The sequence below is a fragment of the Squalius cephalus genome (genome assembly GCF_949319135.1).
Source record: "Squalius cephalus genome assembly, chromosome: 9".
NCBI lineage: Eukaryota > Metazoa > Chordata > Actinopteri > Cypriniformes > Leuciscidae > Squalius > Squalius cephalus.
Genome location: NC_137130.1, coordinates 34,287,373 through 34,307,050, shown reverse-complemented (window position 1 = coordinate 34,307,050; position 19,678 = coordinate 34,287,373). Strand labels below are relative to the sequence as shown.

Genomic DNA, 19,678 nt, shown 5'->3' with positions numbered 1-19,678 from the left:
GTTATTTCTGATTGATGAACGTTCTCATAACGTTGATAGAAAACGTTCTTAGAACAAGGTTCTTGGAACGTCTTTATGACGTTATTTCTGATTGATGAACGTTCTCATAACGTTGATAGAAAACGTTCTTAGAACAAGGTTCTTGGAACGTCTTTATGACGTTATTTCTGATTGATGAACGTTCTCATAACGTTGATAGAAAACGTTCTTAGAACAAGGTTCTTGGAACGTCTTTATGACGTTATTTCTGATTGATGAACGTTCTCATAACGTTGATAGAAAACGTTATTAGAACAAGGTTCTTGGAACATCTTTATGACGTTATTTCTGATTGATGAACGTTCTCATAACGTTGATAGAAAACGTTCTTAGAACAAGGTTCTTGGAACGTCTTTATGACGTTATTTTGTGATTGATGAAAGTTCTCATAACGTTGATAGAAAACGTTCTTAGAACAAGGTTCTTGGAACGTCTTTATGACGGTATTTCTGATTGATGAAAGTTCTCATAACGTTGATAGTAAACGTTTTTAGAACAACATTCTTGGAACGTCTTTTTGACGTTATTTTGTAATTGATGAAAGTTATCATAACGTTGATAGAAAACATTCTTAGAACAACGTTCTTGGAACGTCTTTTTGACGTTATTTTGTGATTGATGAAAGTTCTCATAACGTTGATAGAAAACGCTCTTAGAACAAGGTTCTTGGAACATCTTTTTGACGTTATTTCTGATTGATGAACGTTCTCATAACGTTGATAGAAAACATTTTTAGAACAACATTCTTAGAACGTCTTTTTGATGTTATTTTGTGATTGATGAAAGTTCTCATAACGTTGATAGAAAATGTTCTTAGAACAACGTTCTTGGAACGTCTTTATGGCGTTATTTGTGATTGATGAAAGTTCTCATAACGTTGATAGAAAACGTTTTTAGAACAACATTCTTGGAACGTCTTTATGACGTTATTTTGTGATTGATGAAAGTTCTCATAACGTTGATAGAAAACGTTCTTAGAACAAAGTTCTTGGAATGTCTTTTTGACGTTATTTTGTGATTGATGAAAGTTCTCATAACGTTGATAGAAAACGTTCTTAGAACAAAGTTCTTGGAACGTCTTTTTGACGTTATTTTGTGATTGATGAAAGTTCTCATAACGTTGATAGAAAACGTTCTTAGAACAAGGTTCTTGGAACGTCTTTATGACATTATTTGTGATTGATGAAAGTTCTCATAACGTTGATAGAAAACGTTCTTAGAACAACGTTCTTGGAACGTCTTTTTGACGTTATTTGTGATTGATGAAAGTTCTCATAACGTTGATAGAAAACGTTCTTAGAACAAGGTTCTTGGAACGTCTTTTTGACGTTATTTCTGATTGAAGAAAGTTCTCATAACGTTGATAGAAAACGTTCTTAGAACAAGGTTCTTGGAACGTCTTTTTGACGTTATTTCTGATTGATGAACGTTCTCATAACATTGATAGTAAACGTTCCTAGAACAAGGTTCTTGGAACGTCTTTATGACGTTATTTTGTGATTGATGAAAGTTCTCATAACGTTGATAGAAAACGTTCTTAGAACAAGGTTCTTGGAACGTCTTTATGACGGTATTTCTGATTGATGAAAGTTCTCATAACGTTGATAGTAAACGTTTTTAGAACAACATTCTTGGAACGTCTTTTTGACGTTATTTTGTAATTGATGAAAGTTATCATAACGTTGATAGAAAACATTCTTAGAACAACGTTCTTGGAACGTCTTTTTGACGTTATTTTGTGATTGATGAAAGTTGTCATAACGTTGATAGAAAACGCTCTTAGAACAAGGTTCTTGGAACATCTTTTTGACGTTATTTCTGATTGATGAACGTTCTCATAACGTTGATAGAAAACATTTTTAGAACAACATTCTTAGAACGTCTTTTTGATGTTATTTTGTGATTGATGAAAGTTCTCATAACGTTGATAGAAAACGTTCTTAGAACAACGTACTTGGAACCAGGGGCGTAGTTTGTGGGGGGGTTGGGGGGGAGATAACCCCTCCAATATTTATATCTATGCATTACAACCCCCCCAATATTTATACCATGATCACATGAAAAATATGCAGACCCAAACTTCAACCCCCCCAATGTTTAAACCAAATCTACGCCCTTGCTTGGAACATCTTTATAACGTTATTTCTGATTGATGAACGTTCTCATAACGTTGATAGAAAATGTTCTTAGAACAAGGTTCTTGGAACGTCTTTATGGCGTTATTTGTGATTGATGAAAGTTCTCATAACGTTGATAGAAAACGTTCTTAGAACAAAGTTCTTGGAATGTCTTTTTGACGTTATTTTGTGATTGATGAAAGTTCTCATAACGTTGATAGAAAACATTTTTAGAACAACATTCTTGGAACGTCTTTATGACGTTATTTTGTGATTGATGAAAGTTCTCATAACGTTGATAGAAAACGTTCTTAGAACAAAGTTCTTGGAACGTCTTTTTGACGTTATTTTGTGATTGATGAAAGTTCTCATAACGTTGATAGAAAACGTTCTTAGAACAAAGTTCTTGGAACGTCTTTTTGACGTTATTTTGTGATTGATGAAAGTTCTCATAACGTTGATAGAAAACGTTCTTAGAACAAGGTTCTTGGAACGTCTTTATGACATTATTTGTGACTGATGAAAGTTCTCATAACGTTGATAGAAAACGTTCTTAGAACAACGTTCTTGGAATGTCTTTATGACGTTATTAGTATTTTCTGAATGTTATATTTAGGCTATCATAAAACGTTCTGGGAACATGTTGTTTGCTTCTTAACAGTTTACAATCACTAGATTTGTATAATATGACTATATATATCCATATAAACATTTTAAACATCACAGTAGTTTATAACACCACCCCAATAAACCAGCACTATATAGCCTATTAATAAATTAATATTAACTAGTGCAAAATGCCTGTGCAAAATCAGTTTTTGTGTGTGTTTTTTTAGTAATTGTTGGTTTGGTGTTTGAGTGCTCATTGTTACAATTACACAGCCAAAGTTTAGTGACATTTTTATTTTGTGTACAGTAGAAAGCAAATACTGATCCTGAAATAATGACATAAAATAAATGTGGAAAATTGAACTACACGATGCAGGGAGCAGACTACACAGTGAACTCAGAGAAAATGCTACGCTTGAGTAAAAACAGTTTGTGAATAGGCTACTACAAATGATGCCCGTGAAAGAGATTGTAAACGCATTGAATAGGATATGTTTTGTTGGTTAATAGCATGCTACTATTACTATTAGTAGTGATAATGTTAAGCACCAGAATGAAATATATTCAGAAGTAAACAGCATAGCTGACTTACAGATTCGGTTAACATGCACAAATGAGTAAGCGTGATGATTCAGGGAGCAGGCTACACGGTGAACTCAGAGAAAACGCTACGCTTGAGCAAACAGTGTGATACTACAAATGATGGCAAACTGCCCGTGCAAAATCGTTTTTTTGTGTGTGTTTTTAATAATTTTTGTTTTGGTGTGTTTGAGTGCTCATTGTTACAATTACACAGCAAAAGTTCAGTGACATTTTTATTTATGCATGGAAGAAAGCACCAAGGAAAATTTAACTACACGATTCAGAGAGCAGGCTACACAGTGAACTCAGAGAAAAGCTGTGAATAAAATACAATATTCAGAAGTAAACAGTGTAGCAGTTGCTGACAGAGTGTTTATGCCAGAATGTTTAAACAATTACCTTCTTTTACTAATATATTTAACAATATCTTTTGTATTTCTAATCCAAACAACGTCAAACTTTACACTGCACTCACTTGTGCCTGTAGCAAAAAACCTGTCAAGTTTGAAAATGTTGTTGTTAACAGACAGACATACAGACACATAGACAGACTGACAGACCTTCCTATAATTTATAGATAGATGTATGGATAGATATGCTATCCACATATGTGAAGCACTGTTAAATATATTGAAATACATTTTGAAAATATATTATTTCAAAAATACATTGAACATACATCTTTTAAATTGTTCCTCATGTTACATCTGTAAATATGTTTACCTGGATATATTTCACAAAATATATTCATGCCTTAGCCTATATCATGTTTAGTTTTTAATAAATGTTTTTGCAATTTTATTTCTACACCACATTAACCATTTATAAAGCTTTTTATAATATTATAGGCTATTACACATTACATTATATTATAGCCTATTATAACCTATGATTTTGTAAACATACACTCGTGCTTCATCATTCTGTTACAGTTTGGTGATGACCACTAGCCTATACACTTAAAAATGTTAACCTCACATTTCAGGATATTTTAAATGATTACCAAATAATTCCCTCCATCAATTCTTCTTTTATGTAAATTCTGCGTGACTTCTAACGTTACGTCTTTTAATTGGCGCGCGCACTCGAGTTACATTTGAACCAGATTTGAACTGAGTTACCATGGAAACGGGCGGGGAGCTCAACTAACTGACGACAAGCAGGAACTCCGTCTTTCACTGATGCATTCGCTAATTTCAGGTAAGTTTGGTGAGTTTTGTCACCAACATTACACAAATAGTACATACAAATGTTTCTGACACATTCTTTCATGTAAATGACACCCTTCCGTTGAATATTTACTTTATAGAAATGGTTTAGTGTCTTTGGGAAGAGTCCGTTAGCATCTCAAATTTTAGGCTAACGTTAACTAACGATAGAGGTGAGGTTAGGTTGATTAGACTTTAGCTGTAAGTTTAGGCTTTAGGCTTTTAATCTTATGTGTTGATTTGAGGTTTTGTAAAAGTTTTGCTGGCAATTTTTCAATGTGAATGGATGTAAACTAAAAAGTATTCTGGATGGTTAATTCATAGTTTTCACGTGACGGAATGCCCACCTGGAGGGCAAATTGGGGTTTTATAATGCCATCATGCCTAGTATTAACATGAATGTCACGCAACCGCTTAATTCGAAGGTAAGTCAGTTGAATCACCGTTTTATATTAATGTGCTCTTTTAATTTAAGCATAACTTACAGCCGCACACACACACACATACGTTAACGTTACACACAGATTAATAACCTTGCTTCAAAAAAATGCTACTTTTTTTACAAGTGAATGAACGATTTATTTGTCCAAAGGACAAGTTACAAGACCAGGGTTAATGCCAAGCCCTTGTTTATACATTTTTATAATTTTATTATAAAAGCTTAAGAAAACCTTTCTCAATGCTGCTATTGTCATACAATGAAAGTATTACTTCCATAGTATGGCAAATTAGTACAAATTAGAAAAGTTTAGCAGGTACATAATTTTGATGCACGTTATCTTATTTTCCCCTCAATGATGGAAGTTTTCATTTTCAGGTGTAGCTAATCGTTTACAATGTGTTATTAAACCTTTCCATTGTATAACATTTGTAACCTACATTTTAATCTTGTGTGTTTAATATTTATAGTACTCAAAGCACAGCCTAAATAACTTAAGGGTTAACATTTATAGAGTAGTCACACTGTTGTTATTATTAAATGTTTATGAAATAATAAATCACCATTAGTAACATCAGTCAATCTGTTCACTTTACAGACAGGGCATGAAGAGACTGGACCACAGACTGGATCACATCATGAACAGACTGGACCACAGTGCTAGTTTGGCACCCCCACACTACTTATATTTAAGGGTTAGTTCACCCAAATATGTATATTCTGTCAGTAATTATACACCGTCATGTTGTTCCAACCCCTTAAAGGGGTGGTTCGGGATTTTTGACATCGGACCTCATTTTTAAGTCAGCCTGGTTGTTATTCATCAGTGGAGACATTTTTAAAAAAAAATCATCCAGTCCTTATATTTGGATAGTTAGCCGATGCTAGGCTAGCGCGAGTCAATGAGTATATTGTAGTAAACTCAGAATCGAAGACCAGGAGACTTGGTTGTTTCTTCAGCAGGATTCTTTATTGAGAACGCGAGCTGTCGGTAGCTGCAGTCACCAAAGTCTGTCTGAGTTCTATACAGTATAGTTTTTATACATTTACAAGGAGGTGGGACTTTTGGAGGTGGAGACAAGTCAAACAAAGCAGAGGGATGATTCTTGATTCAATCAAGAATAAGCATAACACTATCATTCAAATGATCCAATCAGCCTGATAGCATCACCCATACCTTCACATGATAATAGACAAAACTTGGAGTCATGTCACTGTTCAGGAGGTGTACACAGATACAAAGGTTAATGTCCGATGACTGGGTTGCTTGACTTAATCTTCTTTGAACTGTCAACTCACATGAACATAAATTAAACTGTCATCATCTATGCCTCACATGAACATAAATTAAACATATTCCCACAATATGTTAGCCAGCCATTAAAAACCGTTTTACCCACTCCACAGTGCACCAAACGCAAATCAGTTATAACACTAGACTATCGATGTATATGTCCGTTGAGGGAATAATGTTAGAAATCAAACTTACCTTTCATCACATTGCATTAGTTATAATTTGTTCCCTGTAATCATAAGCCTTGTCTACAGCAGCAGCGGAGTGATATTGATTACCTAGGCAACCGAGTGAGCCGGTCCACACATGATGCAAGAGTACCGGCATAATTACCTGCCGCTGGCACACTGTGTTTACTTTTTGCCGCATTACTAACCGGAGCAAAGTAAAATTCCGCAGCTGCTGAGAAACTAGTTCCTTTGGGATCATTGAGATGAAAGGTAATGTTTGATTTCTAACATTATTCTCTCAACGGACATTTTCATCGATAGTCTAGTGTTATAATTTATTTGCGTTTGGTGCACTGTGGAGTGGGTAAAACGTTTTTTTAATGGCTGGCTAACATATACCCTTGACTCGCGCTAGCCTAGCATCGGCTAACTATCCAAATATAAGAAATAAATTAAAAAAAAAAAAAAAAAGTCTCCACTGATGAATAACAACCAGGCTGACTTAAAAATGAGGTCCGATGTCAAAAATCCCGAACCACCCCTTTAAAGGGATAGTTCACTTTGAAATTAAATTTTGCTATGTTTTAGCTTACCTGAAGGGCATCCAAGATGTAGGTGTCTTTTTTCCCGCAGTAGTTTTAATTTTGATATTTTTAGGTCAAACCGTTCTTGTCTGTCAGTCATTTCATGCAGGAATATGGATTCTGTCTCAAAGAGTATGCACAGAGTCCAAATTAAAACAATTCCCCATCGTCCAAATTAATCAATTCCCCATCGTAAGTACACATTGATGGCCTAAGACACGAAACGAGCGGTTTGTGTGAGAAAACGAACAGTATTTATATCGTTTTTACCTCTTATAACACAGCCACGTCCAAATGATCTGAGGGCGTGGGCGCTTCCTGCTGTGTGACGTGTGCGCATAGATGTATATACACTAGATGTCGCCTTGGCTACGGCAGTTCATTGGAACGAATGTCTTTAATGCGACATCTAGTAGGGCTGTGCAATTAATTGAATTTGACGCTTGCCTTGTCCAGTCCAGCGCATTTTGAGAGACGGAGAGAGAGAGAGAAGACGCATCACCGCTGAACACTCACGCGGTTTGTGAAATTGTATCTTGGAGAAAGTTTTAAAATTATTGATTTGATTTTATAATCTGTGTGGATTCATTTAAGATACTCATACAATCTACATGCTAAAGTGAATCAATGTTTGCGGGGGGATTTCCCGCATTATAAGTGGTAGACCTGCGGGAATTAAATACTCATTGAAGTATTATCTGATACATTATTTATTTTAATAGTTCAAAAAGTACAATCAATGTTCAAATTTTGATTTTTTAAGAATTGTTGAAAGGTGTCTTTGGTAACACTTAACAATAAGGTTCATTAATTAGCATTATAACTAACTTACCTTAAGATAAACTAATAATTAACAATATTTCTATAGCATCTTAGTTAATATTAATTTCACCATTTACTAATACGTTATTAAAATGAAATGTTGTATTTGTTAACATTAGTTATACCATGGTCTGGGTGAATACTCGATTCTGATTGGCTGCAGGGTGTCCATTAAAAAGTGATAATGTACACCTAGGAACTGATGACAGTTTTAAATGATGCGCTGGTTCAAACTCACTGATCAACTGCTGCGGTCAGCTCGCTGTGGCCACGTTGCTTGGCAACGCCTGTATACTATTAAATAGTGCGCTCGACTTAATAAATAAAAACCCTCACGATTTTTACTCTAAAACACATTAAACTTTAGTAAGTGACCATGGTATAAGCGGGTTAATGCCCTTCGAGGTGTCCATTATCAGGTATTAATGGACTTCAGCGGAGGTTCACGCCTCGCCGTCGTCCATTAAAACCTGATAATGGACACCTCGTCGGGCATTAACCCTTACTTAATGCAGTGTAAACTAACATGAACAAACAATGAACAGCTGTATTTTTATTAACTAGCATTAAAAAAGATTAATAAATACTGTAACAAATGTTTTTCTCATTGTTAGTTCATGTTAGTTAATACTTTAACTAATGTTAACTAATTAACATTATTGTAAAGCGTTACCGTGTCTTTTTAATAAATGCAACACGTTCCCAGTCATGTGAAATAATCGTGTTACATAATCGTGATTTCAATATTGACCAAAATAATCGTGATTATGATTTTTTCCATAATCGAGCAGCCCTAACATCTAGTGTATATACATCTATGCGCACACGTCACACAGCAGGAAGCGCCCGCGCCCTCAGATCACTTTGACGTGGTTGTTTTATAAGAGGTAAAAACGATATAAATACTGTTCGTTTTCTCACAAAAACCGCTCGTTTCGTGTCTTAGGCCGTCAATGTGTACTTACGATGGGGAATTGTTTAATTTGGACTCTGTGCATGCTCTTTGAGACAGTGACCATAGACCTGCATTATATGACTGACAGACAAGAACGGTTTGACCTAAAAATATCAAAATTGAAACTACTGTGGAAAAAAAGACACCTACATCTTGGATGCCCTTCAGGTAAGCTAAAACACCAAAATTTAATTTCAAAGTGAACTATCCCTTTAAAGGAACACTCCACCCATTTGCATTAAGCTTTGCAATGTTAGAAACCCAGTCATACTATTGAATGGTCGTGCAACATTTTCTCATTTTCCCCTGAGACGGGAGAAATCTGTATTTACCTCTTTACACTTCCTCCTACAATGATGCAAAAATCGTCATTTTGCGTCATTGTAGGAGGAAGTGTAAGAGGGGGGGATTTCTGTTGAGACTACAAGCACTAGTTCCCACCCTTTCAAACCCGCCCATAGGGGGTTGGAGCTAATATGCTAACAGACCTATCACAGATCAGTGCCAGTGCGTTTGATTTCACCGGCAGAAACCTGCATGTCCGGCCGTCGAGATCGTCCAAAATGTCCGGGATTCGGCTTTGCTTTCTACGGTCGCCATTCATTGTTTACATGCACACCTTTTGTTTCAATCTAACTGAATTCATTCCGATTGGTGAATCTGAATGTAGTGTTTACATTAACGCTAAACATGTGATCGGTTGATGTGCGTTTTACCATTGCTAAGAAAATACTCGCTCCTCCGTGAGAGATAGCCCAGAGACCGGTGCGTCTCACAGGCGCCGCTCATCAGTAATCATGCCACCGCTTTTGCATTCTACAGTCGCCATTCATCATGTTTACTGTGGCGAGCAGGACGAGGCTAGGGCCGCGGGAGAAAGACGCGAGGCCGGTGGCGTGATCGGTTGATGTGCGTTTTACCACTGCTAAGAAAATTCCCGCTCCTCCGTGAGAGATACGAGCCAGTGCCTCACAGGTGTCGGTCATCAGTAATCACGCCACCGGCCTCGCGTCGTTCTCCTGTGGCCCTAGTCTCGTCCTGCTCGTCACAGTAAACACAATAAATGGCGACTGTAGAACCCAAAAGTCGAATCCCGGACATTTTGTGCCCGGGCATACTCACAGAGACTAGTAACTTAGCTTAGCTTAGCTTTATTATTTACAACTGCTCTCTAACCGGTAGGTGTGGCTTGAGAGTGGCCTCGTAGAGCAGCGAAGCAAGTGCATTCTGGGAGTTGTTGTCTTTCATCCACATAAGCCAAAAATACATTTTCTGGCTTTTCTTAGTCTAGAAAGCTCCAAACTAAAAAAATAATTTCACATTAGGGCTGTGACGGTGGCAGTTTTTTACCACCGCGGTGGTAATGGACCCAAATACCGGCGGTGTTGCGGTGTTTGGGTGGTTGTTTTGAAATAAATAAATAAAAACAAAGAAACGACACAATAAAGCCTGTAAAGCATTGCTATAAATATAAGTAAATACTGGTAACTTACATAATATAATAAATCTATTCTATTTAAGAAAAATCTTAATCTATTTAACAAAAAAAAACTTTTGTTTACATACCTGCAAACTTGTCGCTTTTCGCCGAAAATCGCCGTTTTCTTGGTCAATTGTGTCATTTATGTGAATCGCGTAGAACCGGAGAGGTTTTTTTTTGGGGGTGTATTGTTTCTCACAGTAAACTGCCATGCAGGCTAGAATTGCGAAACATTATTGGATAATTCTTATAATTGACATTTCTCTGGGCCAATCGGGATCTTAGCACTTTTTATAATCTTGAAGCACACGCACAGCGTCAACAACAGCTGAGCTCGCGATTTGATGAGACGCCTCTGGCTACCGTGCGAGTCTAATGGAAACCATGGAAACTCACGCAGGAATTTTCCAGCATTGAACTTGTTTTAGCGCCCGCCAAAGTGATTTTTTGTCCTGCCAAAGTCTTATTTGATCGGTGAGTAATGTAGATGAACGGCTGCGTTTGTGACAGGGCGTATGTTTTAACTAAAAGAACGACGAGAGAGAGAGAGAGCCGGTCGCGCGCGCGCGCACTCTCTGTGTAAACGACTTCACCGTCTCCATAAGCGCTGCCCTTGCTCTCTCTCCCTCGCACATATTAATCAAAATAAATCGACACGGTGGTAAAATGTCGGAAGACCAAAGTTTCGTGTGGAGCATTCGGAGGTTTTTTTTTCCCTGAATTATACTGCTGGGTGTGAATTGTGCTAAATAAGTTTCCTTATCTTCTCGCGTTCCGGACATTCAGCTGACATAAAACAACACTTTAATTAAACGAAATAAAACTATACAGTGATGAAATGTTTTCTGTGTTGACACAAATCTTGGATTTCCATGTCCTAACTGCTGGGATAATCACACAACGCGCACGACACGTCCAATTCGCGAACTAATGACTCCTTTGAACCGATTCATTTTAATGAACTCAGGAGACGTCTGAATCGGTGTATAACTAATCAGTAACACTTTAGGTTTTATTTATTACATAAATTATATAAAAAGTACAGTTTGCTAACTCAAGCTTAAACTTTAAAACATTTTAAACATTTTTCCACACAGTGCTATCAAGAATCGATAAGAGAATCGTTAAAGGAGAAGTTCACTTTTAAATGAAAATTCTGTCATCATGTACTCACCCTCATGTTGTTTCAAACCTGTATGAATTTCTTTCTTCTGCTGAACACAAAGGAAGATATTTGGAAAAATGTCAGTACCGGTAACCAGACAGTTTTTGGGTCCCATTGACTTCCATAGTAGGAAAAAAAATATACTATGGAAGTCAATGGGACCCAAAAACTGTCTGGTTACTGACATTCTTCTAAATATCTTCCTTTCTGTTCAGCAGAAGAAAGAAATTCATACAGGTTTGTAACAACATGAGGGTGAGTACATGATGACAGAATTTTCATTTTAAAAGTGAACTTCTCCTTTAACGAATTGGATTGATAATCAGAATCGTCAGTGGCATTATTATTGATAAAATCTTATCAAATCCCATCCCTATGTGAATACAGTAAAATTATAATCAAACATTAAAGAACATACATGTTTTTTAATAGTTTTTTTTTTAAGAGTTAAAAGATTAAGACATTTTGCTAACATGAGGTCTTATTGTGTCACTGTCAGTCTTGTTACATCAGTGCAAAACTAGGGAATGCAGATTAATTATTATTATTATACATCATTCATCAGCATGCTATGATTAATCCCATTGCATGCATAAAAAAAAAGTTAGTCTGCTAACTACTATTAGTCTGCTAACTACTATTTCCACACAAAGACGCGTGATATAGCCTACCGCTCTGCGCTTTGAGAGGGATATGGGACACGAGCAGGAAAGAGACCATCGATCTCTTTTCTGATATCTTCAGGTTTTCTACTTGTAAAAGGTATGAGGAGATTATTTTATTTTCCACATGGATAAGACATTTAAGTTATGTTTGCGCGCTGCCAGAGAAAGCCAAACTAAAATCACCCGTCCTTGTGAAACGCGCTTTACAAATGAACTTGACGCGCCTATACCAATATGTCTAATAACAAGCACAAACTGTGTTGAAAAGAATTTGACGTTCATGTAAAAAATGTAGGCTATATCTGTCCTACAGCGGTTTTTCTACTTTAGCCTGCACAGTAAAGAATACGAAAATAATCGACCTAAAAGCGAACAAAGGAAGAAACGTTTATAATCCCCTTTGGAAATGGGTGAGACACGAGTGAAAGTATGGGAAAAGTAAAAAGAGATTCCATGCAGGGATGAGTCACGATTTTTGAATATTCGATTATGTTCTAATGTCTGTTGTGTGATCATTCTCTAAAATAAAATCTCCATGTTCTGGTGCTGATGCGGTTGACGCGTTCATGTGTGTGACGCTGCCAATAACGCACATAACAGCTGTCACAAACCGTAATGATTATGAACGTGTCAAATATAGCAAGGAGACATTTGAATTGTTTATTAATAAAGTGTTTTTTTTGTGTGACAGTGTCGGGCTGCAAAGATGAAGTTGACATTGCTCACTTGTCATCTTCGCAGTGAACGCGCCTAGAGAATTGCACACTACGGACTACATAAACATGCTAGTCGGTTTATTTTCGTTTTGAATTGTTTTGTTTAAAAGTAGACAATTCAACTTTTTATATGGAATAACTAATGGAATATTTTTAAATTCACTGATTATTATGTTCCATGAATATTATGCTAACCTTAAGATAACGTTCCATGAACGTTATGCTAACCTTAAGATAACGTTCCATTAACGTTATTCTAACCTTAAAATAACGTTCCATGAACGTTATGCTAACCTTAAGATAACGTTCCATGAACATTATGCTAACCTTAAGATAACATTCCATGAACGTTATGCTAACCTTGAGAATGTTCCAGCAATGTTGTGCTAACGTTCCAGCAACGTTATGAGTTATATTCGATTATGTTCTAATGTCTGTTGTGTGATCATTCTCTAAAATAAAATCTCCATGTTCTGGTGCTGATGCGGTTGACGCGTTCATGTGTGTGACGCTGCCAATAACGCACATAACAGCTGTCACAAACCGTAATGATTATGAACGTGTCAAATATAGCAAGGAGACATTTGAATTGTTTATTAATAAAGTGTTTTTTTTTGTGTGTCAGTGTCGGGCTGCAAAGATGAAGTTGACATTGCTCACTTGTCATCTTCGCAGTGAACGCGCCTAGAGAATTGCACACTACGGACTACATAAACATGCTAGTCGGTTTATTTTCGTTTTGAATTGTTTTGTTTAAAAGTAGACAATTCAACTTTTTATATGGAATAACTAATGGAATATTTTTAAATTCACTGATTATCGGGTGAAGATCGCAAACCAGAATTCAAAGCCGACAAAGTTTAAATTTATGGACTCACGCACAACTCTCTCATGAATTCAAACTTTTCCATGGCTGCGATATAACATTTAATTGCTAACCTATTATTTATTTTGTAAACAAAGCTTTGTGTGTCATAATATTAATGTAAAACAGCATTTACATACAAACTTTTTTTTTTTTGGCAAACCACCGCCGGTACTCCTCAGCCACCGCGGTGGCGCTTTACAACCGCGGTGGTGCAGTTGTCAAGTTTACCGGCACAGCCCTATTTCACATTTCTTCTACATAAATGACCCAATTTAAATACACATTCATCTTTCCAGAGGTGGAGTGTCCCTTTAAAGGATAATTCTGGTATTTAGCACTTTGAGTCTCTTTTCTGGTTTGTTTTGGATGAACTAGAGTGGTGGACACAGAAATGTTGACGATGGGTCCTGTCTCGACTTTTAGACTTGTTTAGAATCGCCTTTGACGGCTTCAGAGTGTCTGTCTATGGGCATGCACGAACATGTCCTAAAAACAAACCTAATAACTTTCGTTTTCAAAACTGTGCAACTCACCGAGTGGTTAGTGGTGTTCGTTGATGATTAAAAACAAATATATCGGCACAATGTATGATTTCAATCCGTGTTATTTGCTATATATTTACTAATATACTATTTTTTCAGATAGCTCACAACAAAGTATTATAAACTTCCGCTCGATATTTGAGTCTGAAGCATCTTTTCCGTTCCCGGTAGCGCAGTAATATCAACGAGCAATGAGTCCTCCAACAGAAATTAATGGGATTTTACAAAATGGCAAATAAAACACAACAGAAACTGTATTTTGCTACGCTACTTGTTTTTAATCATCAACGAACACCACTAACCACTCGGTGAGTTGCACAGTTTTGAAAACGAACGTTAAGGGTTGTTTTTAGGACATGTTCGTGCATGCCCATAGACAGCCACTCTGAAGCGCTCAAAGGCGATTCTAAACGAGTCAAAAAGTCGAGACAGGACCCATCGTCAACATTTCTGTGTCCACCACTCTAGTTCATCCAAAACAAACCAGAAAAGAGACTCAAAGTGCTAAATACCAGAATTATCCTTCAAGACTTCCGTTCATCTTCAGAACACAAATTAAGATATTTTTGATGAAATATGAGAGCTGGCTCACTCCTCCAAAGGCTTCTAGGCAATTTCATTCTGCCCAGAAAGTTAGTAAAGACATTGTTAAAATAGTCCAAGTGACTGGCTCAACCTTAAGTTCATCAAGCGACGACAATTATTTTTGTGTGCAAAAATAACAACTTTATTCAACTATTCATTTTCTTATGTGTGAGCCTCTGAGTGAGTTCACAAAAGTGAAATTTACATCGAGTCCCATCTGCGTCATCTTCTCAGTTCTCGCTGCTCTCGTGAACTCTAGGGCTGGGACGATACAACTATCTCCCGATTCGATACTATCACGATACTTGGGTGCTGATACTGCTGGTATTACAATATTTTTTTAAGAATTGCGATTCGATATTGCGATTTTTATTTTATTTTTAACACTAGACCATCAGAAAATGTTAAATCACACTTTTACAGACTGTATAGGCTACATGATGTATAAGATGAGTAATATTTACAAAAACAATTCATCTCATCTTTCTGACTTATTTCAGAAGCATCATACAGTTAGTACTACATTCTCTTTAATATATGATTGAGTTGAAAAAAAAATCAACTCGAACCGAATGAATAGAGAGGCGGGTCTTCCATTGTAGTGATGAAAGCTACAGTTGTTTTGGACGCCAGAGAGTGCGATGATGGAAGATAAACTTGTGGTGCTCTTGCGGGTTACCAGGAGCTTAACGACTTCACGAATCGTAACTATCACAATGTTAACAGAAAATAAACAAAGTTAATAAAAGTCTGATTTGACATTTACTTGACTGACAGGACAGCTGTTTCTGTGTTCGCCTAGCAACAAAAAACGCAGTTCACTGCTTGTTCTGTGTGATTGGGGCAGTGCTGTGTGCCTCGCGTTTTCGAACCGGAAAAACGTGTTAGGTGTGATTGGGGCTTTACTCTATCTTGATCGCTATCATAAACATCAGTGTTTATATTTGAAATTTAAACTTTTATCCTAGTACTTCTATGATAATTTGAACTAGCCTATTGCATCACAGAAATAATGATACTATGAGGTTGAAAAGACTGATTGTGAAGCTGTTTCATGACGACTCTCTCCGGGTCAGCACAGCTTTAAATGTTGCGATATGATTTTGTCAAGGGTTTAATAGACAGACGAAATGGAAGCAGATTGTGTGGGTGTTTGAATCGAGATCACATTTTTTTAAAGATGAATCGTGCAGCTCTATTGTCTTATCTCTCTCCCAGTATATGAGTAGCGTGATGGCTTATCAATGCATTCAATCTCACGCCGCTTTTACGTGTCCAATTGAAAGGGATATTAAGTTACTCGACACTCGAAATTTAACAACACATTTCATCCTTTGTTGGAACGAAGAGACTTACTTCGGTCAACCTCGTCTCTAACTTGAATTTCAATTAATATCGATTCTGTAATAAAGAAATAATCCATTTTAAGAACGTTTAAAAAACAACAACACGATACCTAGGTGAATCGATTTTTTCTCCCAGCACTAGTGAAGTCACTCAGAAGCCAATACGGAAGAAAATGAATAGTTGAATAAAGTCTTTATTTTGTTTTTTTGTGCATAAAAATTATTGTCGTCACTTGATAAACTCGCCAGAATAAAATTGCCTAGAAGCCTATTGAGGAGTGAGCCAGATCTCAGATTTCATCAAAAATATCTTAATTTGTGTTCTGAAGAGTCTTACGGGGTTGGAATAACATGAGGGTGAGTGATTACTGACAGAATTTTTTGGTGAACTAACCCTTAAACACCGTTTTCATTACATTTAAATGCTTATATGAAAATATGTGTTGTTGTTTTTTTAAGCTATAATGTAGCGTTTAAAAATGTATGATAATCATATGAAATGTTCTACTTTTTGATGTGCTGTAAAAGTGTGCACTTATAATTCACATGGTTGTGTTAATAAAAAATAAAGTTGTACAAATTCTGCAGAATTTTTTTTCTAACCTTAAAATAACATTTTAACTTGAAAGAAAGTGGACATTTTAATGTTCTTTGAATGTTGTATTGTTAATAACATTTTGGGGGAAAGAACGTTTCAGGAATGTTATGCTTACCTTAAGATGATGTTCCAGCAACGTTATGCCAATGTTCTGGCAATGTTATACTAGTCTTAAGATAACGTTGCATGAACGTTATGCTAACCTCAAGGTAACGTTGCATGAACATTATGCTAACCTTAAGATAACATTCCATGAACGTAATGCTAACCTTAAGAATGTTCCAGTAATGTTGTGCTAATGTTCCAGCAACGTTATGCTAACCTTAAGATAATGTTCCAGCAACATTATGCAAACCTTAAGATAACTTTCCATGAACATTATGCTAACCTTAAGATAACGTTCCATGAACGTTATGCTAACCTTAAGATAACATTCCATGAACGTTATGCTAACCTTAAGAATGTTCCAGCAATGTTGTGCTAACGTTCCAGCAATGTTAGCTAACCTTAAGATAACGTTCCATGAATATTATGCTAACCTTAAGATAACGTTCCATGAACGTTATGCTAACCTTAAGATAACGTTCCATTAACGTTATTCTAATCTTAAGATAACGTTCCATGAACGTTATGCTAACCTTAAGATAACGTTCCATGAACATTATGCTAACCTTAAGATAACATTCCATGAACGTTATGCTAACCTTGAGAATGTTCCAGCAATGTTGTGCTAACGTTCCAGCAACGTTATGCTAACCTTAAGATAACGTTCCAGCAACGTTATGCTAACCTTAAGATAACGTTCCAGCAACGTTATGCTAACCTTAAGATAACGTTCCAGCAACGTTATGCAAACCTTAAGATAATGTTCCAGCAATGTTGTGCTAACCTTAAGATAACATTCCAGCAACGTTATGCAAACCTTAAGATAATGTTCCAGCAATGTTGTGCTAACGTTCCAGCAACGTTATGCTAACCTTAAGATAACGTTCCAGCAACGTTATGTAAACCTTAAGACAATGTTCCAGCAACGTTATGCTAACATTCCGGCAACGTTATGCTAACCTTAAGATAACGTTCCAGCAACATTATCCTAACGTTCCAGCAATGTTTTTCTAACATTAAAATACCATTCCAGCAACGTTATGCAAACTGGACATTTCAACATTTTAAGAACGTTTCAAGTCGACGTTCCCACAACGTTCTTAGAACATATTTTTGTTAGCTGGGTATGTATATGGTGGAGCGTACATCGGTTGCACACTTGTTATTGCGGTGCATTGTGGGATTGAATGAGTGCACTCGATAACGTCCACTATGGTTTCGGACACCACTACAAATGGCTGCCCCTTCAAAAGGTGCCCTATTTAAGGGTATAGGGGGCGATTTTGGATGCACCCATTGTCTGACGTTTGTCCTTCATCCTCCACCGCATCCGCATCAGTCCCTCGTTTTTCACCTCTTTTATCAAAACCATCACAACTCTTTGGCCGTTTGAACTGAGATCAAAGACGACACAAGATAATAACTAATAAATATGCGCACTCGCCACCAACTGGACAGGGGTGGGAATTACACCCCTGTAAGAACAAGTTACAATAGATCACCCTCAGTGTAATCTGTCAAAATGAATGACGGCCTTCAGATTTGTCCGTCAATGCTAAAAAAAAATGATCAATGACGGAAAATATTTGGTTATCCTGCTTACAATAAATGGCACAAGTTGCATGGAATACTTTTCTAGGGTGCTTATTTTATCAGTTTTGGAGCTCACTGCTTCATTATGGAAAAGAGAAACCAGGATATTCTGCAAAACTTTTCTCAAACCCACAATAATTTCATTAGTCAGTAAAGCCAGTATGTGCTCTGCACATCAATAACTGTGGTGTTAAGTGAAAATACTATCTAAACAAAATAGTTTCTTTTAACTTTGACTTTGAAGATAGTTTATAGCTTTTAGATAAACTGAACAAAATGATTTAAACCCGAAATCACAGTTTTCAATATAAAACTGCAATAAATGGCATGGTTGTTCCCCTTTTTTCAGTGCACACGCATTTAACTACACACAGAGATAGAGAGGCAAAGAGGGAGAGAGAGTGAATGACCTACATGTTCTGAGGTGAACAGCACCAGTCTGGGAACCGCTGCCATGCCTTTGATTTTAACCTCAGGATAGTGTTTATACCGCGCCACCATCACGCTGTACATGTTTGAGATCGCTCCTCCTGCAAGAACAAACATTTTGCTACATTTAACTGATGGGTAGGTCTGTAATTAACATTGTGTACTTATAATCTCAAGAACAGACAGACACATTTACATACATGTGTCTTAAATAAATTGAATAACAAATGATTTAGTCGATATTATCAGAATTATTCTGTGACTGAATTTTATTGAGTCAAATTGAAATTTGTGCATGCATGCGTTTATAATTGTCTGCAAAAATTTGTTTTAACATGGCAGCCAAATGTAGACGTGCTCCTCCATCCAGTCTTGGCTTCTCATAATGTTTCTTCCTTTCATATCTCATTCAAAAAAAATATTTAGACCTAAATTTAAGATTCATGTATTTGAATTGCATATAAAATTGACGCAGTTTTAACAATTTAATTTAATTTATGTTTTTAAACAATTTGCATGATTATTTTATGAAAAAAAAACTAAAATTGAAACAGTGCCACGGTTTGCTAACAGGAATAATTTTTTGTTTGTCTGTAAATCTGTGCAGCGAAAGCCAAAGCCAAAGCATCTGCGCCATATTAGGACTTTGGCGACTTCACTTATCACCAATGGAAGAGAGTGAAGGGGCGTCGTCAATCTTTTTTTACAGTCTATGGCACCCACCAGTTTTTGAGAGGAAAACATCAGCCATTGATGTATTGTATTGA

The 19,678-nt window shown here is 36.5% G+C and overlaps 1 protein-coding gene across 3 annotated transcripts in view; it reads right to left on the bottom strand.

The window, feature by feature from the left end:
- Positions 1–19,678, bottom strand: part of gad1a (glutamate decarboxylase 1a) — a 47,548-nt gene that overhangs the window by 11,853 nt on the left and 16,017 nt on the right. For all 3 annotated transcript variants that reach the window (XM_079881336.1, XM_079881335.1, XM_079881337.1), the window contains one exon: positions 18,897–19,012. In XM_079881336.1, coding sequence (XP_079737462.1) covers positions 18,897–19,012 — 116 coding nt within the window. The remainder of the gene's footprint in view (positions 1–18,896; positions 19,013–19,678) is intronic.